We start from the raw sequence: 25,045 nt of genomic DNA, 5'->3' as shown, positions 1-25,045 counted from the left end.
GACAGCGTTACGTGAACGAAACCCTTGAAGGAGTGGTGGATGAGTTTCTCAGCGAAGTCCCGCGGTAACGTGTTCCACTTCTGTAGTATCAGCAAGATGGGGCGCCCACACACAGCAGCAGCCGAGCACGAAACTGGCTGGATGCGACTTTTCATGCGCAATAGATTGCAAGGCACGGACCTGTGAATTGGCCGCCTAGGTCACCTGACTTCCCTCTACTCAATTTCTTTCTTTGAGGTTATGTGAAAGATCGTGCTTACATGATAGAGACTGACGTCTGGTTAGTTCAACGCAAAAAAAAAATTATGGGGTTTTACGTGCTAAAACTACCTTCTGATTATGAGGCACGCCGTAGTGGAAGACTCCGGAAATTTTGACCACCTGGGGTTCTTTAACGTGAACCTAAATCTAAGTACACGGATGTTTTTCCATTTTGGTCCCATCGAAATGCGGCCGCCATGGCCGGGACTCGATCCCGCGACCTTGTTGCTCAGCAGCCCAACACCATAGCCGCTGAGCAACCACGGTGGGTTAGTTCAAGGCAAGTATAACGGATGTCTGCCATAATTCTAGCCATGTATGCCATGAATTCCAGCGTCGGTCATCAAGAAAGCCACTGAAGATGTGATATAACTGAAAAGTACTGCGTAGCTGCAAAAGGAGACCTTCTAGGCTGGTGTTCAACGGAGCTTGCGAATTCATAGATAATAAGGGCGCACTAAAATTTGATGGCTTTTTTTTTGTGCAGACATCCTGATTGCCAATTTGGCACATTTAGAAGTGGTATATTTACGTTCTTGAGCGCATTGGTTTTGCCTTTTGTCTACACGTTGGTCGCTTGCCGTTCTGTTTATTTCGCTTTTTATTTTTTGGCACGAACCTGTTTTTGCAGCACGTATATAGACTGTCATGAAAAATAAAACACTCCCTATATTTGGCTTTGGTCCGAAGCAAGTTTCTGGCACGAAATATAGTTTCGCGCGCACTTTTTCGATGTGGTGCGAGCAATGCCGGGATTTTGAAACATTCTATGCCTATTACATAGCTTTTCGCATTTCGTGCGTGGTCAGAGCGGCGCTTGGGCCGCGTTATCAAGGAGCTGTTATCAATGTGATTAGTCAGCCTTGAGAGACGGATAATAAGTGTGACGTAGAAATGAGAGGAAGGAATAGCTGCGAAGCCGCGAAACCTGCTTTTGGTGCTCCTTCCGTACCATTATCAAGGTGATGCGCTCTCTCTTCGGGTTTTCGACAGGCGGTGCACTTGCTTTCAATCAGCTTATTTGAGGGCGCTGCATAATGGGGCGGATGCGGGTGGGCGCGCAGTCCCGTGGTATTTTTCATTTTTCCTGGGGTTTCGTTACCAGTCGGAAAAAATTACGCAATTAGTACGTCGCTGAAAAATCCGTAGTTAGATGCCTTTTTGGGGTGCCTAGAAATGCCTCATTGACACTTTGAAAATTAGAAGTACTTCTCGAGTTAGATAATTAATTGCAGGTACCAAATTTAATCTCAGTAACGAGAGAATTACTGGGGGCTACTCCACTGCGCTGGAAACAATATGCACTAAGTTTTGTTCGAGTAAGGCAACTGCTCTTTTGTTAAGTCTTGGTGCATAATAGTTGAGGAGCACTGTATAGTTCACTCAGTGACCGAAATATGCGCAGCAGCGCTTGTACTCAGACTCACCGAAAAAGAAGAGAGAGAGAGAGAGACTGCAGTTTCGCCGGAAAGGCGAAGCAGTATTAGTGATAACCAAGTATTACACACGACAATTACACGAAGGAAGATTACAGCACCGAGAGGACTCAGGCTGTGGAAGTGGACTGTCTCCTACTATATTCTCATATAATGCCGTCACTTCAGCAAATATATATATATATATATATATATATATATATATATATATATATATATATATATATATATATATATATATATATATATATATATATAGATAGATAGATAGATAGATAGATAGATAGATAGATAGATAGATAGATAGATAGATAGATAGATAGATAGATAGATAGATAGATAGATAGATAGATAGATAGATAGATAGATAGATAGATAGATATGGGGGGGGGTAACCTGGTCGGGCCCCAGCCCCCCCCCCCCTTCGGAAAAATGAAAACTCTCCGCCTATGCTTCATAATACTCGCAAGGAGAACTTCCATGCATGAGATTCACTTCAATTTCTTTATCTATACGAGGGTACAGATATGCTGTTTAGATCATAACACAATATTTCGCCCGTCGTGGTGGCGTAGTGGCTTCGGCGTAGTGCTGTTAAGCGCCAGGGGACGGGTTTGATTTTCGGCGGCGGCATTTCGATGAGGACAGGAACCGCCGTGTGTCGTGCTTTAGGTACACACTCTAGGTGGCCAAAATTAATCCGAGGTGCCCGGCTGCGGCGTGCCCCATATTCATAGCCTGGTTTTACCACGTAAAAGACCAGAATTTAGAGCTTTTTAACACGCAGGTTAAATTTGCAAACATTCATAAGGATATTGTCCTTCAATGTGTATGCCCATTGGTCATGCACATATTTTTTCCCTTCATATATATTGTCGAAGCAAAACTAAGCCGAATTCTGAATCATTTCAAGATTAGACTGGCTTCTCTAATGTAAGTGAAATACCACAGGCACTTGAGCATGCAATACACAGATGTTTGTTCGCATAAACTTCTTGGCTATATGTATGAAATGAAAATATATGAAATATATTGTCCACTTATGTGTGTTCACAGCACCCTTCTCAGACGGCATTGCTGAAACAATGCACCATTTTTTTTATTTTGACGCATTCAAAAGAAATAAGCAATTTATTTGCAGAGATAATCCTCAGTTGCCATATAAGCTTCAAAGCTGCTTCATCAGGTTGTCATTTCAATAATGAAGACGAGAGAAGTGATTACTTCATTCAGAAGGCAAAACTGAGTTTAACCATGTATGTTTCATTATATAGCTTTAAAGGATTCATATATTGTATACAGCGTTGGAGGTGACAACCCTTCAGTAAAGATGATTTTTACAATTTATTTATTTATTTATTTATTTATTTATTTATTTATTTACGCCATCAGTGCTCCAAAGCATTGCAGAAGGATGTGAGTTGAACAGAATAGACAAATAACGCAATGAGTTAAAAGTAACCTTCTAATCATTCAATTTTAGCTGACTGTAAATGAAAAAAAAAATACCAGTGCGCACCAGGAAGGCAGCTTTGCAGTTATACAGTATTACTTGATATTGCAAAAACGTTCGAAAGCAACGTAGTCAGTAATTAACAAATTCGTGTTACACAACATACGCTATGTAATGTTGCATGAAACTTGCAAATATTACTATTCTGTAAGATTTCTGTGTATAGGCGATCCCATTCAAGAGATGTGGGAGGCAGGAAAGAGTGTAAGAAAGCTGGTGTGACTAGCTTTTATGCGTAATTTATAAACGTGATCATTAAGATGCGGTATATGTTGCAATGGAGGCATCAGTTAGGAGTTGAAAAGTCAAGGTTTATTTTGTTTGTGGTTAGAGTAGCGGTTTGATCATAAGTTGAAGATATAATTAAAGTGGAGTAATTTTGAGAAATTCTAATGAAGTAATACCATCGATCGAATCTCTTACGGCGGATACATTCTCTAATTTTGTTCTATTTGAGTTCTCTATAGTAGTAATTAGAGAGTGGATGGTGCATTATAAATGTAGCGGTGTAAATAACACAAAGTAGCTCTGATGATGTTGCATATCCCGCCTACGCAATAGCCTCCAACGGAAGGCCTTTACGGTATACTGAAATAAATAAATAAATAAATTTTGATTTGCATTGTTAGCGATGTCGATATAGATCGATCAGGTGAGATTAGCGGTAATTTGAACGCGTAAATACTTATATCAGTATGTTGTCAAAATAAAACAGGCACTCGCCTAAGGTTCAAAGCGACCGCGGCGGCCGCATTTCGAAGGGGGCGAAATGCGAAAACACCCGTGCACTTAATACAAGGGGAACGTTAAAGAACCGCAGGTGGTCGAAATTTCCGGAGTCCCCCGCTACGGCGTGCCTCACAATCAGATTTGTCACGTAAAACCCCATAATTTAAGGTTCAAAGGGAAATAAAGCATATAATGACGTCTCGAGTCCGCTATAGGGGTCCCTTGTTCACAATGAAGATGCGCGCAAGAAAGGGTGATTATTTATGCGTAAGTGGCGCAGAGTGCGAATGTATATCTTAGGTAGATTACCCCGTGTCCAGTTAATCGCATTTCTAGGCATATGAATACGTAAAGTTTCTCAGAGTAGCCGGGAAGATGGGTGCTGCTCTGTAGATGTTGTGCTCGCAGAACCACAATGAATGATATGGTTAAAAGTGTGATGATCCGCCAAGGCGTTCGAACTTGCATCGCCTTTCCTGACATTGTTTTGGTGCTGTTGAATTCGTCTTTTAAAATTCTGAGCTTCACTAATGTAGGATGCGTCACAACTCTTGCAGGTATCATATAGATTATCCCTGGAAACTTTGACTTTCCCAAGAGGGTCTTTCACGCGTACGAGCTTCTGTCTTATAGTTCGTTTGTTGGCACCTGTGCGATTTCTACGCCCTACGAGCCAAAAACTCTTGCCAGTGCCTCACTGGTTTCCTTGCGCGTAGGGGACAGCCACTCGTTTCTGTTTCTCTTGCATAATGGAGCTGTTGAACCTGACTGGGTTTCTATTGACGTTCGCAGCTTCGCCGAGCTGGGGGAGAGAGAGCTGAGAGAGAGTGAAAGCAGAGTATAAAAATAGCATTGCACAGCGTAGTGACGCGTCGAGGTTGAGTGGAGCCTAGCGGGGAGAAGGAGCGGCGCGGCGGGTACACAGGTGGTGTGACGTCATTGCTCGCCGATAAGATATCGTGCGCTCGCTTTGGCGGATTTCAAGAAGCTACCAGGTACACTGCGCCGAAGCTGCTAGCATGCATAGAGCTAAGGCGCGGCGGTTGTTGCCGCATCGCGTCGGTGCAGCGTCTGGCACACGACACCGACGCATATGGCGTCTCAAGAAATCGCTTCTGTTGCGGTGGGCACCTCAAATGGCACCGTCCCAGCCGAAACCCCCCCACAGAGGAAGACGGCATGCATTGTTCTGAAGCCTTATCTTCACCCAGCTCCGCTGGTCTCTTGTGTTTGCGATAGCAGAGCCACACATAATTCTTATCTTGTACTGTTTCATGGTTAGCAACTGAAGACCGCAATTCTTGAGTTTTCAGTAGCCGTGAAGGTTAATCCTTGTTGGAGAGGTTCTTCCCAGCCACGGCTGGAGCGCAGTCCAGGCTGGGAGCAGATACGCAATGCGAAAGAGAAGAGTGCAACGGCAACCGAGCGTCTCTGTCCCATGGGATGCGCAGAGTCGAACCGCCATGTGTGTCTGCTTCCGATACACACTGGTTCTCATTCCTTTGGCCGAATGTCTGATGAGGACGTCGAGGATGGCATTCTGTCCATTGCTTTCGTCTTCCAGGGTGAGCTGGATACTTGGTATAAAAGATTTCAGATGCCCAAGGAAAGGCTCGTCGTTTTGCGTGACTCGTCGCCAAGACGAGTCACGCAAAATCAAACAGTCGTCCATAAATCGGACAAAAAAATTTGAAGCGAGGTTATCTCCGAACTTTCAAGTGCCTCTAGGGCGATGTTTGCATAGGCGACAGAAACGGAGGCTCGCATTGTTATTCCGAACCGCTGCTTGTAAAATTGTTCGTCAAAGACAAAAATGCGCCTTCGCGGATCATCACATGACTACTAACCACATCGTCGATTGGGTTGCTGCGAGCATAATCGCGACAGAGAAGTGCCTATCTTCAAGACTACTCTAAAGATGTTTACATATTCATATGACTAGAAACGCGATCAACAGGACACAGGTAATCTCCCCGAGATGTACATGCGAACTCTGCGCCACCTAACGCATAAATAATGGGCCCCTCTCTTGCGCTCATCTTCATTGTGAACAAGGGACGCGTAGTGGTCTCCAGAGGTCATTGTATGTTTTATTTCCTTTTGAACCTTAGAGCCTATTTTATTTTCACAATGTATCACCCTCACTTGACGAGTTTTCGTCCAACTTTAGGCGATGTGCAGGCTCTAACGCAGTGTTGTTGAGTAAAAGCATCGAAGAAGAGTTGTTTTGACTGGGAGTCATTCCGAGGATGTTGCTGCTATGTCTGGTGTGCAGCAAGTCTCCGTGTTGGGACCACTTCTCTTTCTTGATTTTATTAATACTGTTTCTGATGGCATCAAAACACAGATACGATTGTGTGTGGATGATCGTGTATTGTATGCAAGCGTATCTGATGAGACAGACTGTTTAGAATGTGTACGCGTTGGCTTTAGTAGAAAGGTTAGCGAAATCAAACGTCAGTATTTGCTAAGTGGTGAAGATATAAAAATAATCCATCAGTCAAATATTTAGGTTTTCTGCTGTCAGAGGATGGCTCTTGGTCAGAACGTGGTAATACTGTAGTTAGAAGTGCAGGGCATTCCTATGGCTTCTTGCAACGAAGATTAAAACACGCAAGAATTGACGTAAAGGAAACAGCGCATAAAATGCATCTTTTACCAGATTTGTAGTATGGTTGCCCAATGTGGGATCCGTGTTGTGGTGTGCACAATATTTCATTAGAAAAAATTCAGTGCGTCGCGGCAAGGTGTGTACTGGCGATACAAGACCGCTTTCTAAGTGCAACAGCAGGGAAAAAATAACTTTGTTGTATGCCTTTGTTTGGACGATGAAGCAGGTTACGCCTTAAGCTGTTTTATTCGATCTTCCACAATCATGCGAGAATCTACTGATCTGAAGGTCTCACGCAATGTTTCCTCGCGTGAAGTCCATCCACCTAAAGGTAGGCCGTACCTATCCAGGGCTGATCTCACTGAATATTCTTTTTTCCAAGAACCATTGTTGCTCAGAACACACTACTGGAGGGCGTGGTGTACCGCCCCTGTAATAATTGTGCTGCGGGTCGCACATTAATAAATTATAAGGTTCGAGTAATCCGCGACACGCGCATACATTTAAATTGATTAGCGTTTATTTCCGTGAGCCATTCATTAAACCATTTATTTACGGCGTCAAAGTAACAAGACTCTGTTGATATCTTCAGCATTTTTTTCTCTATCGATAACTCAATAATCAGTAAACAGATGAAGGCTGAAGAAAGTTTACGTGATCGCACTGTGTTGGGCCACGCTTCCAGCCTAACTTGCTTGAGTCGCAGAAAAACGAATCAAAATAGACGGATTCCTAATAATTCAAAAGATTTCGGAATGTAAACCTGCAGTTGGCACTTACCACGTTTCACATTCCCCCGCCTTGTAGCCATGTTCCTTTGTTTTTCGAACAAGAAATTTTTCACAGATACTTTAAATATTCATTAAGATCCAGTCTAAATCCCACACTAAATCGATAGCGGTACAATTGGTGGATGCTGATGAAACCAGCATACCGAAAGACATTAGCAGTTGCTTCCCCCTGGCAGCAACTCAGCATTCTCTGGGTCAAATATGAGCTATGCAGATAATTAGTGGTACTGCTTTTTCTCCTCTTTTCATACGTAATACGATGTATGTAGTAGGCACATTCATTGTCCTTGGTCGGCTGAACAAGTTAACGAATACATATTTTCAGAAATGGCGCAGGTTATACCAGATCTGCGTGCAAAGTTTAATTTGTATCGGTTAATTATGGTGTTATACAAGCATTCTAGTCCTATATTTAGGCGTCTTGGCAAAAGAGGCACGTAATGAAATTAGGAGGTTTTACGCGCCAAAACCAAGATCCGATTATGAGGCACGCCGCAGGGGGTAGCGACTCCGGAAAATTTCGTATCACCTGGGGCTCTTTAACGTGCACCTAAATATAAGCACACGGGTGTTGTCGCATTTCGCCTCCATAGAAATGCCGCCGCCGTGGCCGGGATTGGATTCCGCGACCGCGTGCAGCGCAAGACCCTAGCCATTGAGCAGCCACGGCGGGTGTAGGGACGTGCCACTGGCTTTCAATTTGGAGGAAACGGGTTTCAAGCGTGCATGCCTTGAAAAATCATCTGCGGACAAAGCTTGAAGCTATGTTGTTATATTATAGGCAATTAAAGTTCCTACTGCAACTGCTCGATAAAATCAGCCTCGGTGAGAATGTTGCTTGATTCTGTAAGGTAGCACGAAGGTTGCGCGTATCTGAGATTGGCAGGTTATACGTCGATTATATTTCAGCCGTATATTAAGAATAATTAAAGAAGAACAGGACATCTGGAATGCCCCTGTTCTTCCTACCAACAAATATATTATTCTAACTTGCACTTAACGCGAAGCTTTATCTAAATAAATGGGAAATCGGCACACGTTTTTTTTGAGAAACCACTTCTCCGAATTTGATGAGTTAGGTTGAACTTAAAAGAAAAGGTGAAAATGTAGCGATTTTAGAAAGCAAATCTTTTATTTAGGTGTAAAATTTTTTACAAGAATTCATATAAATTGAAAGACTTGAAGAAACAAAACTTAATATATATAACTCTGTACCTAAGCAAGTAAGGATGATATCGCAATTCTCTGAACTGCACTTAATAGCACATGTAAAGCGGATAAAAATGATACACGCTATTCTGAAGTACACAACTCATTTGTGAATATGACATTTGCAAAACCCTTTCAAACATCGTAATCAGTTCACATAAGTTGTAAATTCATACATCAAATTTATCCGCTTTAGATGCTCCAGAGGATGCAGTTTATAAAAATGCGATACTTGTTTTTGATGCTGAGTTACGTATTTGTAAACTCTTTTCTTCTATTTCTTTTTCAGATTTAATGATTTCCGACGATTTTTGTATAGAATCCCATGCCCTAGCTAAATCAAAATTTTGTTTGCTGCAGCCACTGTGATCTCAATCTCCCTCTTAAATGCTTCGAATGACATCCAAATTGGTTCACCGGCTTTCTCATAAAAGCATTCTTGCGTTTTCCATGTGTTTGAGTAGTCGGCATCGGAGATATGCCCGAACTAATGCTTCCTCTTAAAGATTCACCGACAATTACGATACTCTCTCACGCAAAATTTGAAAGGCACTCTATTCGTATTTTGGTTTCGCGATATATTGGCTGGTGCGGACAATCTGTCTCGTGCAGCACGTTCCAAACGGAGCGAACTGTGGCGCGTCTGCCTCGCTAATCGGGGAATCGCGAGAGGCAGCGCGTGGGCGACGAGTGGGTGCGATTCACAGCAGCCGCCGCAGACAGACCTCCACTCATGCAGCGCTTTGTTGCCATACAGGCGACGCGCGCTACTCTGGCGCGATATTGTAGCCGTCGTTGCCGCACAGCCCGTCTTGCACGGCACTACGCTTTTCTTCTCACGCTTTCGTTCCACCAACGACGAGAGCGGTTCCTGATCGCGCGGAAGTCGTGCCACTAGAGTCAGCGGCGACAACACCATGCAGCAGCAGTGATCCCCGTCACACACGCTGGTATCACGGGCTGACCTCCGAAGCAGACGCCGCAGACGAGCGTAGCCCTCCCCACCTTACAGTACCCTTTCCACCTCGGAAGCCCAGTTGAGGTGGGCCATGCGGCTGCGGATACCGTGGCCGCCGCAAACTCGCCCCATGCGCAGGCCGCCGCCCCTCCTCCGATTTCCGCCTCATGGTTCCGCTGCCCCTTGCCCCTGCGATTTCCTCCTCCTCTCTTCGCTATGGCATTTCTTTCATCTACCGCTGCGCTCCGCGTTCGCTTTCATATTGCGCGGCGCTCGTTCGATCGGTTGCGCCGACGCTCGCCGCAGGAACGGACTATTAATTAATTAATTAAATGCACCACGCCGGTTCTGTGCAGGAAACCCATGAAACAGAAGGCTGACGTATACGAAATCCCACGGCCACAGTGGTGCACAAATAAAAAAGGAAAGAAGAAGAAAGTATCCAACGGAAGCTTCGCTGCAGCAGTTATCTCGGCCTGACATTTCATCCGGAATGCCGACGAGCTGCCTGGCTAGGTTTCTACCAGAATCACCGAGTCATTGCCATTGCTGCTGGCTGCCTTCGAAATAAGGCTGATACATAAGCGCATTCATTTCGAAGTACCGAGGTAAAGCGACAGTCACAGGGTATACTTCTTTTTATTGTGTTGTGCGTCACGGCATACATGACGGCGCGAATTTCGAATTCGTTAAGCTCAAAGCGTCACGTGGTGGCGAAAAAAGGAATCTGAACGGAATGTCCCTAGTTCCTGGGTATGAGACCCAAACAATTCTACATAGCCTGCTGCATGCAGAATATTTCACATAACGTCGATTCCCAGAGTGTGTGGGATCTGCAGAATGTTTTTATCGACACAATAGCTGAAACCATAAAGTCCACCTGAAGAGCACTAAGGCTGGTAGAGTCTTATTCAATGGCGGATGCTGACTTTCTGACGCAATTGTGTCAGTTAGAAAGCACGCATTTAAGCGTTCATAATTCAGTTCGCCACATAAAAATTCAGACTAATTCACCTCAAGAAACGTGCAGCGCTTTTGTGGCTTCGAACATCACAGACGCAGGAGGCGATGGTCCCAAAATCGTCTGTTCTGCAAAAGGTCTGTCATCTCTAGAGAGATAGAGAGGCAAGGAAATGCAGGGAGGTTAAATAGGCATACGTCCGGATTTCTACCCTGAACTGGGAGAGAAGAGCTAAAACGTGAGAGAAAGGAGAGAACGAAGAGAGAGATACCTAGTCGCACGCACACTCGAAGGAGCACCCCACGTCTACAGACGACTGCAGAGACATGTGAACTGCAAGTGCTCTAACAACGCCTTCGTTGATTTCTGCGCCAGTGAGGGCGCACGGCCATGATCTAAGAAGCTTGGCTTATGAAAACGTTCTTGAGTCTATAGTCGGCTTAGTGTTTTCCGGGCAGGGCTGCGCTGGAAGTTATAACGGGAACAAAAGCACGGGAAATATTCAATACTTTCTTCGATGCCGCAGGAGTCCCCCGTAGGTGTGTCTGGCATCCCGTTTCGGAAGGAGTATGCTTTCGTGAATGCAACTCCTATCCAGAGACGGCATAACAACGTTGCATTGGAGCGGGAATTTTTTTATGGCAGATGGAAACGTAAAAGCGCCTGTGTCCCCTGCATTGAGGGCACGTTAAAGATACCGTGGTGGTCAAACTTAATCCGGAGTCCCCCATTACGGCATGCCTCATAATCAAATCGTGGTTTTGGCTCGTAAAACCCCAGCACAAAAAAAAGAAAGAATTACGGGAAGCTAGCAGGTGCCGTGACGCTGAGTCGCAAGCGTTGATAGTCGTTGCTGTTGATCAGTTTTTCTCCGGCGCGTCGATTATAAGAACGCGATTGCCGACATAAATAAAAAAACCGATGACAAAAACGCGATTGAAACTGAGTGCATTCGTTACGCACACTGAGAACGCGAAGGAAATATTAAAATTAAATTCTGGGGTATTACGTGCCCAAACTACCATCTGATTATGAGGCATTACGTAGAATAGGGTGACTTCGTATTATTTATTACAAGCTGGATTTCGTTAACGCCCACGGTACAATGGCATTTTTGTATTTCGCCTCCATCGAAATGCAGCTGCCGCGGCCGGGATTGGAACCCGTGACCTCGTGCTTAGCAGCGTAACACCAAAGCCACTAGGCAACCACGGTGGGTCGCAGGCAATTCGCGTGGCTCTTGATACTACACAAGGAGCAACTCGCGTGGACAAATGGCGGGACCGCAGTTAAATAAAGAACTACGGACCAAAGTTGCTGCGATCGAGTCTTGGCCGTCTGCACCGAGTGCCCCCGCGCGGCTAAATGCGTCCCAACGCGCCTTGACAGATGGTCCTCGGTGACAGCCCTGCACGGAGGGGCAGTGCGCCACGTACTGGTTGAGACGCAACTCCGAGGCAGTCTGGCGAAGATCCTACTTTCCAGTCACTCCGCGCATGCTATCTACACATCTTGACAAGCCTCTTGAGCGCTCGACGAAATGACGCCACTACTGACGGCTGATACGAGCGCTGACGTAAAAGAACGAAGCCAGGAGTAGGAAGTGAAAGGAGGCAGGCTCAACCCACCTGCTCTCTCTACAAAGGTGTGACGTGTCTCTCCCCTCCGACGTACACCGGGCAACGCCGCCTTTTCAAACGATATGCGTCAACAATGAATGATGTTTGTTTTCTTGTGCTTTCTCCTGGCAAGGATATTGACCGCGCACATTTGCGAATGTTTACCCCAACCGCACGAAATAGTGCATGCAAATGTTACTGCGCCCGCTATGGCATCATATGCTTCGTACTGTGGGCGAAAGTGCGACTTTTTTTTTCAGCAGGTGCAGCAGCAGGCGAAGCCCGAAATAAGGTCAGGCGTTGGTCACTTGCGAGCATTGCATATGGGATCGCCTCGTGCTAACGGCTTTATTCCTGCAGCCTCCTTTTAGTGCTCTTGCTCTCCGCTATTATTTCCCTCTTTCATTTCTCCTTACCCCAGTGCAGGGTAGCAAACCAGAATCCTTTAGGGCTAAGCTCTCTGCCATTCCCAACCCGTTTATCTCTACTTACTGCAGCGCCAATTAAACGCTCGAAACGTGTCAGTCCATTCCGCCGCCGTCGCTGTGCCATTTTGTCGTCCCCATCTTCACCTTCGCCGTATGAAGACGAAAAAGAAGCCCTGGTTGTCCACGCGGTGAATCCAACTCCCCAGCTACGACAATGTTCAATAATGCTTTGACGCTTGTCATTTGGTGCGACACTCAAACAGTCTCAGAGCAGGCACTCCAAGCCGACGTAGTGTGCACTACAATTCTTTTCGAGGCATCGGTCCACTGCGAGATGGAATGCAAGTTGAAAGCACACTGTTGCTAGTGGTTTCTTGATCCATGGCTGTTAACAAAATACTGTTGCCAATATGGAAAGCGAACTCGCTGGAGGTTACAAAAGGGCATTTATTTTTACTGGGTTACCCAACAACGAGGCCTCTGAGCACTCTGGAGGAGCCAGGCGGTTTGCCTCGAGCATCGTCCCGGGGTCCCTCTGAATCGTCTTGCTGCCGCTGTTGGGTACCCTTCGGCGATCACGTGACCGAGTTACAACTTCTCAGACGCAAACTGCGGTTGGGGTCCAAGTCCAGGAATGGGAAGTTGGAATGCGAGAGGCAGGATGGCAGCCGTACCTCACGGGTCCTGTAAACATCGTATCTCCCCGAGGCGAGAAGCGAGTGCTCTGTCAACCATCAGTGCGCAACGATAACGACGCTGCCGCCACCGCGACGTTTAGCACCGCGACCGCGAAACGCTTTGCGCGATACGCATAGGCCATCGTTTCAGGCGGGAGCGAGCTTCTGCGACGTTGAGGGCTTCGCTTTCGTTGCCCTCGTTTTAGCTCTGTGCACGTTATTGGCGCACCCTGTTTATATAGCGGGTGTTATTAGGGATCAATCAATCCATGAGCTTTATCTTATGTGTCCGAGAACAACTCGAGCTCTAAATACTGGCACACAGAAAAACAGAAAAGGTAAAGCTACGGCCCAAAGTAATGGGATAAATATATATAATGAAAATAAAAGCTGAATAAACAGGTCTATAATGAGAAACAATCCAGCAAGAACACAAAATTGAGAGGCAGAATATACATACACAGAAAGAAAATACGAGAAGATAGCAGAGTAGAAAGAAGGCTTAAGAGGATCAGGTACACAAGAAGGAAGACAACGCGTTTTGGAAGATGTCGCAATCATAAGCGAGAATCTATTTCTTCGAGTTTACCTGTTCATCAGTTTTGTTTGCAGTTAAATTATAATACTTATTTCCTGTTGTTATGTGAAACTACCCGGTTCTTGGCCAATCCCCCAGAGCGGGTATGTGCCACTAACGTCTAGGCTCTACATCTGCACAGCAAGATGGAGAAAGTGACACTTGCATCGACTGGGCATTCTGTGGAGAGGCGAGCCTCTGTAATGTGCTTTTGACACAAAATAGTAACTCATTTAATAAGGTTACGTCAAAAGTGCACCTGTTTAAAAAAAAAAACCTAAATAATGTACTGGCGAGATGAGGAGCCGTAATGCGAGGCTATTTCGCAGGCAAGACGTTCTCCCTCGGCTTGCCCGCTTGCTCTTTCTAGCGGCGGGAGGTTAATCACGTTGGCAAAAATCTGCGCCGTCGGCGTCCAGCGGGCGCCGCGGAGCCGTCCGTTCATGGCGCGCCGCCGTCGAGCGCTCGTCAGCAAAAGCACGCGTGCGCGAGCGACGGCTCGCACCGAGTGCTGCAGCGCGAGTGCACCGTTCACCCGGGTCCGCCTGCGCGCCACTTCGCGCGGGGCCGAGCGGGCGGTGGTGAACGAACGAGCGCAGCAGCGTGCCTTCCGAGATCGCAGATCGGCCCTTCTCGAAGGCCATGCGTCAGGTCTTCTGTTTCACGCCGCGGCCTCTATACAGGCCTGGTAGGTTATGAGAAAATCACAAATCTCTTTCAGTCCAATTCTTTCCGAAAAACAGCGCTCTATTTACCACTTTCCGCGCCCCAGATTTCACGTCGGTTAACAAAATCGGCTGCAGAATTTTAATTACCCGTCCCTTTAAGGTACTCTCACAAAACACACCGAGGTCGCTTATTTCAACAACCCCCTATACATTGCCCGATCCACATACTGGAAGACGGTATTATGGGTTTTACGCCAATGTTACAAAATTCTGAGTCTTAGATGAATTTAGAATGAGCCCGTTTAATTGGCGCCATTCAGAAAATGACAGGTCGGTTTACAGAGTGCGGTATTTCTCAGTACTCTGCATCTTCTTAAATAATTTGATCTCGTCAGCGCTGATGAAAATTAGGAAGAAAAGTGCACCTAACATAGAATCTTGAGGCGCACCACTATAGACACCGAACAAGCAAAAGAAGATTGTATTGCCGCTCACGAAGGAGGAGCTATTACATATAGCAAAGATAATTATTATTATTATTATTATTATTATTATTATTATTATTATTAATATTATTATTATTATTATTATTATTATTATTATTATTATTATTATTATTATTATTATTATTATTATTATTATTATTATTATTATTATTATTATTATTATTATTATTATTATTATTATTATTATTATCGCCATTGCCTTTACTTCGCTACCGGCGTAATTGTGGGAACCTCATGTTTCTCTTCACACTCTTTCACGGCATCCTCACTTCCCCCAACTCCTCAGGTGTATAATGTCTCGTATTCCGCGCAACGTCACCAGAGAACATAGGCCTTTCCATGTTTCTGCCTGTCATTCCTTAATAAGGAGCCAACAAAGACACCAAGACCAACATAGAATAAATTACTTGTACTTAGCATCGAACGTGTAATGCGAAGACGTGGGCCCGTTCCCCACCTGCGGCAAGTTGTTTTTTCATACAGTTTAATTTCCATTAATTTATCATTTGTTTAATTCAGTTAGCAAGTACAAGCAATTTCCCCTATGTTGCCTTTAGTGTCTTTGTGGCTTCTTATGATATGATTAATAAAAATCGGGCCCCTCGGTTATCCCCCTTGATTCTCGTGCCTGTCATCCCTAACACTCAACCGTTTACACAATACTGAGTATTTATAAAGCTTACTTTCATGATGTCGATAGTTCTGATAACTCGCTGTCATTGTTGTTTTCCGAGCTTTGCGTTGTTGTGTCATAGTTTCACACATACTTTCGCATATTGTTGAACTGCCATTCTTCTGTTTCTTTTACATTCGCATTGCGCCTGGCTGTATGTACACTCTTCTTTTCAAGATAGTTTCTTTTTCATTCATTGTTTTTTTTTACTTATATTTCCCTGCCGTTCTTATTGTTTTTGTCTTCGAGTGTATGTGTGCGCCAGACTTAGACCTCATGGTTGTTCCTGGGCACGGAAAATTAATGATTGATTGATAATTATTATTATTACGTAGTACCTAGTAGCAGGAGAATAAAGGATACAGCAACACCTCGGTCTTTTAATTTCTCAAACGGAGATTACGTGGCTCTTTGCCACTATCTTAATAATGCGGGCTGGTCTTCCGTAGTAGAACTAAGAGATGTTAATGACCAAGTCACGGCATTAACGAATATTATTCACGATGGAATGAAGAACTTTATACCACTAAAAGGTGCTAGCCACTCTGAATTTACCCACTGGTTTTCTGCTGAACTGAAAACAGGTTTGAAGCTCAAATACCTTGCTCACGGGAAGGCACAGCGTGGACCGTCTGCTCTACTATATATACAGGGTGCTTTTTTTTAGCTGCACCAAATTTTTAAAGATCGCTTATGGCAGATAGCACAATTCTAATCCTTGATCTAAAGTACTGGATGAGGCGACCATTACTTCTGCGAGAAACCAAAATGTCAATATAATAATTAACGTAATTACGCCAATTCACTTCTCAATTAATAACTTTACGTCACATGGTTCAATCTACGAATCATTGCCGCTAAGTTGGCACGGCGCATTCACATGGAACGACTTCTCTGGACAGCAGAAGCTTGATGTGGGCGAGTTGGTTTTGCATACTTCATGAACCGCCTTGTCCGTCGTTCATGTTGTTTTTTTAGTCCGCGTCTTCGTAGCGCTCTCTTCTCTGGACAGCACCAGTTCCGAAATATTAATTTTCAAAGAGTCCGACGAAATGCCTTGGCTTTCGAGTTAATTTTTTTTAAAAAAAACGCTGTTTTGTGCATTGAAGCACAAAAGTAACTAGAACACCAATGCATGTCGACGGACATTTTGAAAATCAATATCTCGGAACTGGTGCAGTCTAGAGAATTCCTTTCAAGTGGATACACCGTGCTAATTTAGCGCTATAATTCGTAGATTGAACTATGTGACGTAAAGTAAATAATTGAAAAGTTAATTAGCGTAATTACGTTACAAATTCAATTGAACATTTTAATTTACATAGGCAATATGTAAAAATTTCGTGCAGCTAAAACAAAACACCATGGATATGCTCCTGAACAAACTTCGCAACGCCGTGAACGCATTGCATATATATAGCGAACAAGGACACCAACGACAAGATAGAATGGAAATTAAAATGGCTGAGGAAACAACTGGCTGCGCCATCGCATCCGCGGTGCCGTCTTCCCATCCTCTTTCTGGGCTTTTTATGCTGAACCTCACGCCGACGCCGATGGTGACGGCAGAATTGCGCCTGGAGTGTCCTTATAATTGCTATCGCGATAAAATGACGTACTGAATCAATTTGGGGCTCCATCTTTAAAATGTAGCGGTCCACGCAAAAATATGGCCTGATCAGCATTGTATTGTACATCTTGCTGACGATTTATTTAGAAAGCGTTAAAAGAGTAAACTGTGTTTTAAGGTAGAGAAAAATTGTTGAACTGCACACAATCGCAACATTGCGTGGAGCATCTCTTTGTTTCGCCTTCACTGCACAGCACGTCGGTCGGCGTTTTAGCCCGGTTCGTTTCAGGTGTCCCATTTTGATGCGAAAGCACCAAATGACCCACTGAACGAAAAAGCCGGCGTCTGTAGCAGCGAACCGGCGCCTAAATTCGCATTGGCGGCCACGCCACGTCACGAGCGCGCCTCGACGGAGCAGAGCGGGTGAAACACCTTGCGGCTCGCAAGCGCGTGCCAGGTGTCGGGCGAGGGCATCGCCGCCGCGTGGCCAGCGCGTCTCTCGCTCTTGCCCTGTCGCTCTCGGAAGCCGGCGCGGGATTCGTACCTCAACGCCCCCCCCCCCCCTCCCCTTCTATGGGCTTAGGTGCGCTCGCCTGCCGGCCTTGGTGCCCGCTGCTGCTTCCTCGGTCTCTCGTCGCGCAGGACGTCGGTGGTATGCGGCGTCGGCACCGCAGGCTCCTGCTGCTTGCTTTGCGGCGTGTTGTATCTTGCGTGGGTCTTTTTGTCGCGTTTCAAGTCCAGCGGATATTTTTAAAAAAAGAAAAACCATCTGTCTTGCACCTTGCTCGCTGCAACCGTGCTGCTCCGAAAGACGCGGCGAACGAACTAATCCCGCCTGTGTCTAAATAGAGCATAAGTAGTTCCTAGATATGAAGTGGGGAATTCCTTCGAGGTGACTGCTACATCGATGCCCATCTTTGGGTTGGTCTCACGCGGCAATTTTCGGTAACTCGGCTTTGTCGGCCATATGCGTGCAGCCGTCGCAAACGGTCATGCACTCCTGCGCGAGGCTCGCCACTAGCAGGAATTTCGCCGCCTTGTATACGTATGCAAGGTGGTATACGGCCCAAGTACGGGGAGTGCATAGCGCCTGCATCACCTCCGCCGCGGGTCGGGCCGGCATTCCACAATCTTCGGGATCGGCACACGTACGGGCAGTGCTTAGCGCCTGCTTCACCTCCGCCGCGGGTCGGGCCGGCATTCCACAATCTTCGGGATCGGCACACGTACGGGCAGTGCTTAGCGCCTGCTTCACCTCCGCCGCGGGTCGGGCCGGCATTGCACTATCTTCGGGATCGGCCCACGTACGGGGAGTGCTTAGCGCCTGCTTCACCTCCGCCGCGGGTCGGGCCTGCATTCCACAAGCTTCGGGATCGGCCCACGCATGGGGAGTTTTTTTTTTTTTTTTCATTTGCTTACCACGCCAACGACACGAAAATTTCCTTGGGCGGTACACGCATACCACTTCGCTGTAAGACGCGCAAACTAAAACAGATAGGAACATAACTCATTGAGTGAAGGGGGGGTGGGTGGGAAGGAATAGCAAATGGTCGATGGTACGGACTGATATATGACACCGTGCATGCAGTATCTAAGAGCCCAAAGAGCGCGGTTGGCGCTAGAGGGTCAACGTGGCACCCAATGGTATTTCGCCAGTTGAAGTGGACACGGGGTGCCCAACGGAATGACTAAGCAAATTTGGCGGCCCGCCGGCATTGAAGAGCTAAGGCAACGCCGCAGACAGCAAGGCAATCACGAAAGCTGCTCGCAGGGCCGGACAAACGTGACGAAAGAAGGGGGTAGGCGGAGACATCGACGACACAGGCGCTCGTTTTCCAGCCATTTCTTTTGTTTCAAGGAGCCTCCCAAGGGAACCTAACTGTCCACGTTGCTCCCACATGAATTCCAGCATTCAAAATTTGATTGTTGTGATAGGTAGTGTCGAGGACGGGCCCCAAAGTACTAATTTGCTGTAACCACCTATTGTTTATAATTACAAAGTTGATTACCGTAACTACCCTAATTACGCACGTAAGTCCCGAAATTGCTCTGTATCTAGAGGCTTCCAATCCGTACACTTGGTAAACATAACGTTACGGTGATTTATATTTTTCTAATTTGAAACATTGCGTACTGCCCCCCCCCCCCCCAAAAAAAAAATAATGCCCTGTATATGTTTCAGAGCACTATCACGCTGACGCGCGAGCGTGAATCCGAGTCGGCTTCATTAATGTGTAATATTATAGGGGGTGTAGGTCCGAAAGATTGTCAGTTCGTCAGTTGTTAAAAAATGTGGGCCGATCCCAGAGATAGTGCAATACCGGGCCGACCGCAACCCCACGCTGAACGCTTGCCAAATAGAGGGGGGGGAGAATGTGCAGATTAAGGCCGCTGTGTGCGCGCTTGACAGCGGCCGGCAAGTGTGGCGTGACGAGGCCTCATTGTCCGCGCAGACCGCAAAGATTATGCACATCGGTGCAAAACAGTCTACGCGTCAATCTAACCCCGTGTATACGGACGACTACGTGCCTTCTGCAAGACAAAGAGCAGTCGTTGATCACGTATACATACGTGGCATCAACAACATGAAAACACTAAAGTTTGTGCCATGCTTCAGCACCCATAGACCCTTGCTCGGTATACTGGGAACAAACACGTACAAGAGAAAACTCGAGGGATTAGCACAAAGCGCACATGAGACGGAAAGATAAGGCTGTACGTGTACGGAATGTGAAATACAAGACTACGTAAGTACATATACATATATATATATATATATATATATATATATATATATATATATATATATATATATATATATATATATATATATATATATATATATATATATATGTATATATATATATATATATATATATATATATATATATATATATATATATATATATATATATATATATATATATATATATGCCTTTAATTCCAACATGTTTACAAAACAGCCGTAACAGCAGCAGAACCAAGTCGAAGCCGAATATAACGCTACGAATATCTCGGATACTTCCTATACATGGAGGTTCGGCTAATGTTTTTTTTTTCAGTTCGTAAGCATTAGGTGTGTCAAAGAGGGAAACAGTGTGTGTGTGTGTGTGTGTTTGTGTGTGTGTGTGTGTGCGTGCGTACGTGTGTGTCTGTGTTTGTGTGTGTGCAGAGGCGAAGATCACTTGCAAAAAAATGCAAATTCATAATCAACTGATTAACAAAAATTCACCACATAAGTATTTAGCTAATCACTTTATGGCACATAATGCAGTTTACAAATCCTAGCGGGTGAGACTGTGAGGCATAACCATTTGAAAAAAACCATGTGGATGGCACTATATATTTACGAGATATGCGCCGTCAAACTTGCCGTAAAAATGCGCTGTCGTTCAACTTGTTTTCTTGACAAAACGTTGTTTTATGCGTTGAAGCACAGAAGAAGTAACTGGAGCACCAGTGCATTTCTACGCGAAGTTGGGGAATTAACATCTCGAAACGGGTGTCATTCCGAGAATTAGTTCCAAGTGGATCCGCCTTGCGAGCTCCCCGGCTAGAATTTGTAAGTTAAAACTTAAGTTAAAAACTTCATCGGTTAAAAGGTAATTAAGTTAAAGTCTTTATGGCCGGCGCGTCGCATCGGAGAGTCGCCTGGATGTGATGCGGCGTCCAGTCGACATGCAGTGCGCATCTGGCACGCGTCGCGACTGTTGCTATAATTCGATGTGATCACAAGATTTCGCCGGTGGCATGCTGCGCCGCTCCGCGATGATCCTTTCCAGAGTGTTGCTGCGATTATTGCTGTTATCAAGTCACCCTCGCACCTGCGACAGGCACGCGAGGGACGATGCGCACATTCATGGATGCATGGAGCCTGAGACACCATGGGGGCTGAGTGTTGCGAAGCGCAAAAAGCAAGGGTATACGCTGTTCACATTTCATCACCTAACTTGGACAGGCATGTATGCATTGAAATTGCAAGGAATATTTGGTGCCCGTGAAATCACTTGATAGCATACATATGACTTCACGAGGCATTGTCGTGTTATCACAATCGAAGCGGGAATACACGTGCATTTCGGCAAATATTGCCCAAAATAACACATCAGCAGTTCGCATGCTTTAAACTTGGCAACTGCAAGGTTTAAACTTGTATACAGTCAGAGAGAGCGCTTTAGAGTTCGAATTGTTGCTGCTTAATGGATTGTCATCTCTAAAGTCCGAGTCGCACTCTCCTATATACAGCCCTGCTTTGAACACGGAGGAAGAGACGGAGGAAGTGTAACAACACTGAATCCAGCCCAGTCGGCGCAGCACGTGATCACGTCCCGGTAAGCGCCCGGTCTTGCAGAAAGGCCAGATATACAGGACGCCGACGTGCATGCGGCTACCGCGTTCGCACGCTGCGACGAAGCCCATTTATGCGCAGCAATAAAGGACGGACGCTGCATCAAGCACATCGGGAGAAATTGTGCGCACAGCGGTTGGGAAGAAATCACTCCGACGAGCACGCGTCAGTTAAAGCGTACGGGGAGTCAAGGGTATCGGGCCGAATGCTAACGGGCAAGGAGGAAATCTTTCGCTTCCTCCACATGTATACCTCATACCGACTTTTTGAGAGAGAGGGTGACCTCATGGGGCTGGCTGCGTGACGTAATACTCCCTCCTAATTTATTTCCTTCCTCGATAACCTCGAGTATCGAACCTAAGAAAAGGGCATGTTAGTTCGCGAGAATACAGACACTGGATATTGCCTCGAACCCGCGGTCCCTTGTCGGCTGCAATCGTTCTAATGCGAACAGCGGAGCGTATTGTTTTTGTGCGACATAACGAAAATCCAAAGAGCATGGAGCTGTACTACGAACTCGAGCGTGTCACGAACGACGCTCGTGGCACATCGTACGAAAAGTAACACCACGCACGGTCGTTGAAAAGTATTGAAGGACTCTGGTAATACCAACGTCTTCCAGATGAAAGGAAATGAGAAATAGATAAGTGACATTGAAAGAAGAGCTGTCGTGATGTTTCCCGTTTTATAAATGAAAGCATAAGGCGGTTAGAAGCTGGCTCTAAAGCGCAGGGTAAACTAGAACGATTGAGAAGTGCTGAGCCACACTTAAAGAAGTGCACATTTATCTCGCAGTTGAACAGTCGAGAAAAAGAGCACTGCGCCAGCCGGTGATTATGCAAGGGTTCGGTGTCGACCAATTATCTCGGCACAGACGCGTCAGCGGAGCTCTTTCGAGCCAACTGAGAACCTTCGAGCAAAACGAAACCCACTGCGTGCCGCGAAATTCGCGCCACAGCCGGCCTCGGGATCGCGCTCGCGGGATGGCGCCGGGCTCGGCCGGTGGCGCCATCTGCGCGCGGAGCCTCGAGGCGGCGGCGCCCAAGTGCCTACCTGAGGGTGCCGGCGTGCTGCGGCGGCGGCTCGGCGTCGCGGCGAGTGCGCGCGGCCGGGCGCCGCAGCGGCAGCACGTGGCGCGCACGTGGCGCCCGCGGGCTGCCATTGGGCCGCGCCGCAGTCCCGCCCCCCGGCGGCCACCCGACGCGGGGGCGGGGCGCTGCCGTCACCTGTTGGCGGGACGCCCGTCTCCCCCCCCGGTCGCGGAGGTCTCCAGAGGGGGCAGTCCTATGGGAGGCGCCTGTTACGGGCCGCGTGTGTGCTCACAAAAGCGGACCCCCGGAGGTTTGGCGGAGTCAAATCGGCCGGTCCCGGCGCGCTGTCAGGCGGCGCGCTCCCCCGGGCCATGGCGGCGCGTGGCAGCTGAAGGCACGTTTATGTTCGGCCTACAGGACGCCGCGGGCCTGAGGGGCCCCATGGCCGGCCTCAAGGAAGAGCCGCTGGCGCCCCTGCGCGCCGCCGGCTGGATGCAGCCGGCCATGCTCGACCAGACCAGGTGAGGACGACTGTGCCAACGCCGATGACAACAAGTGTAACAAGGCTCTCACAGTGTGTGCAACGGAATATATATATATACATATACATATATATATATATATATATATATATATATATATATATATATATATATATATATATATATATATATATATATATATATATATATGAACTGCTATTGTTATGACTCTCGACTGTGCGCAGCCTCGAAATAAGCAACGTTCGTTCACGAGCTAGCATTGCACGCAGAGAACGCGAAACAGTTCAGGAGCCTCGCCATGATTGCAGTTCGCCTGTAGCGGAACCATGCAGCAGAAGGAAAGGACATCGCCAGGATACGCGGCCTTGCTAGATGACGCCCGTTATATCACGCCAATTTTGTTGTAAATTTTTAATGACAACACGAGCAAAACTACGTTAGCTCATAGAGGCTTTAAGGCTACTAACTCATTCCACGTTAGAGAGCTACCTGGATGTTGCTTTGTAAAGGCATTTAAGGATACCCTATTTATTGCCTCCCCAATTCCGGCACTTCTTTTTTTTTTCTTAAATACTTATCCAACTGTATTCCAGCTAGTTAACTGCGTTAGAGGTGGATGGAGACGTTGGAATCAATCAGCGTTCGACCCTCCACCACTCATTCGATTACGCGCGCTTTATTTATCCACCCTGTGGCCCTCCGTGCACTCCGGTCAGATGCAACCTGAGCATGCGCGGTGTTCATTAGCAGAGCTGGCACCTTATACACATTCATGCGGTAACTGTGAGCCTCAACACTGTTCCAGAGCGTTCTTGTGTTTGAAACCAAGGCTTCGCATATTACAGGTAATCAAGGGTAAAAATGGAAGCCGATCAAAAAATAATAATAATAAACAAAGGAGACCCTTCAGCTGCAAGAACGAATGACGGCACGAGAACCGAAACATCTTGCATATATTTGTTTTCGTTTGCAGTTGCCGTCGCCCCCCCCCCTTCCCCCCACCTGTGTTTTTTTCCCCTCTGACTATGATATCCACAACCAGACGAGCTTTCGCCAAGCCATTGACTGCGTTAATAAGAAATGCTTGCATTTTTGCGTTGTGTAGAAAATTGGTAATATAAATAACTGCCATGTATTGCTCTGTAGTTGACTATATAAGCGTTATATCCCTATGGCTACCTGCTACTTTCGCGTATACCAACGCTAATCCACGCGCGTAAGCCTGAGTAGTGTCGCAGATAATCCGCTGTTGATAGGGTGATGACTGTGGCCCTGTATGCGCAGCCGCCAAATGTTTCTCACGACCAAAAGTAAAAATGTCAGGCGCCATCGTATTTTGTGCGGTATTTCAAGCAGGGCCGCAGCCAGCGGTCGAGGCAGCGCGACAACTTGCTTGCTCCCTTTCTTTCTCTCTGTGTGTGTTTTGTTTATTTAATTTTACTTGCTCATTTTAAAATTTTCGTTCTGTTCGTGCGCCAGTTCTTCGTGGCACAGTCTGGGAAAGCCCATTTATCACGCGCTTGTGCTCACGCCTATTCAAAAGTGACAATGAGGATTGCAACACGAGAAACAGCGCAGACCCTTCGAATTACGATGGTGTTTTCGCTCAGAACGGCGATTTATCTTGATTTAGGACGGCGATAGCAGTCACACGGACGTCATCGTATTTTTATGCGACCAATGCATGCCGTGCCATGGCTACGTGTTATGCAAATGTTGTATACATTATTCGAATTGCTGCAAACACCCACAGGTTTTGGTGCAGACGTGAATATCATCGTGATGCCCACTCGGTTTCATCTGCGAGTCGTGCCAGAGACGTCGTGAATATGAATCTACACCGCCATTTAGAAACTCATTTTCTTTTCATGCGGGTGGTCGGGATATTGTCACAAAGCATGGAAATCCTTGGGATGCCGAAGCGGCAATGTTATGTGATGATTCTTTTCGTTTGCCTTTCTTCTTGTTTTATATAT

The 25,045-nt window shown here is 46.3% G+C and overlaps 1 protein-coding gene across 2 annotated transcripts in view; it reads left to right on the top strand.

Annotated features, from left to right (window-relative positions):
* Window positions 1-22,589: 22,589 nt before the first annotated feature.
* kn (EBF transcription factor knot) overlaps window positions 22,590-25,045 on the top strand; it is a 141,011-nt gene continuing 138,555 nt past the window's right edge. For both annotated transcript variants that reach the window (XM_065440632.1, XM_065440631.1), the window contains exon 1: window positions 22,590-23,087. In XM_065440632.1, the coding sequence (XP_065296704.1) occupies window positions 22,822-23,087 (266 nt within the window). In that variant the 5' untranslated portion in view covers window positions 22,590-22,821. The remainder of the gene's footprint in view (window positions 23,088-25,045) is intronic.

Source organism: Dermacentor albipictus, chromosome 1 (assembly GCF_038994185.2).
Source record: "Dermacentor albipictus isolate Rhodes 1998 colony chromosome 1, USDA_Dalb.pri_finalv2, whole genome shotgun sequence".
In the NCBI taxonomy this organism is placed as follows: domain Eukaryota; kingdom Metazoa; phylum Arthropoda; class Arachnida; order Ixodida; family Ixodidae; genus Dermacentor; species Dermacentor albipictus.
This window is presented reverse-complemented; position numbering and strand designations above follow the sequence as displayed.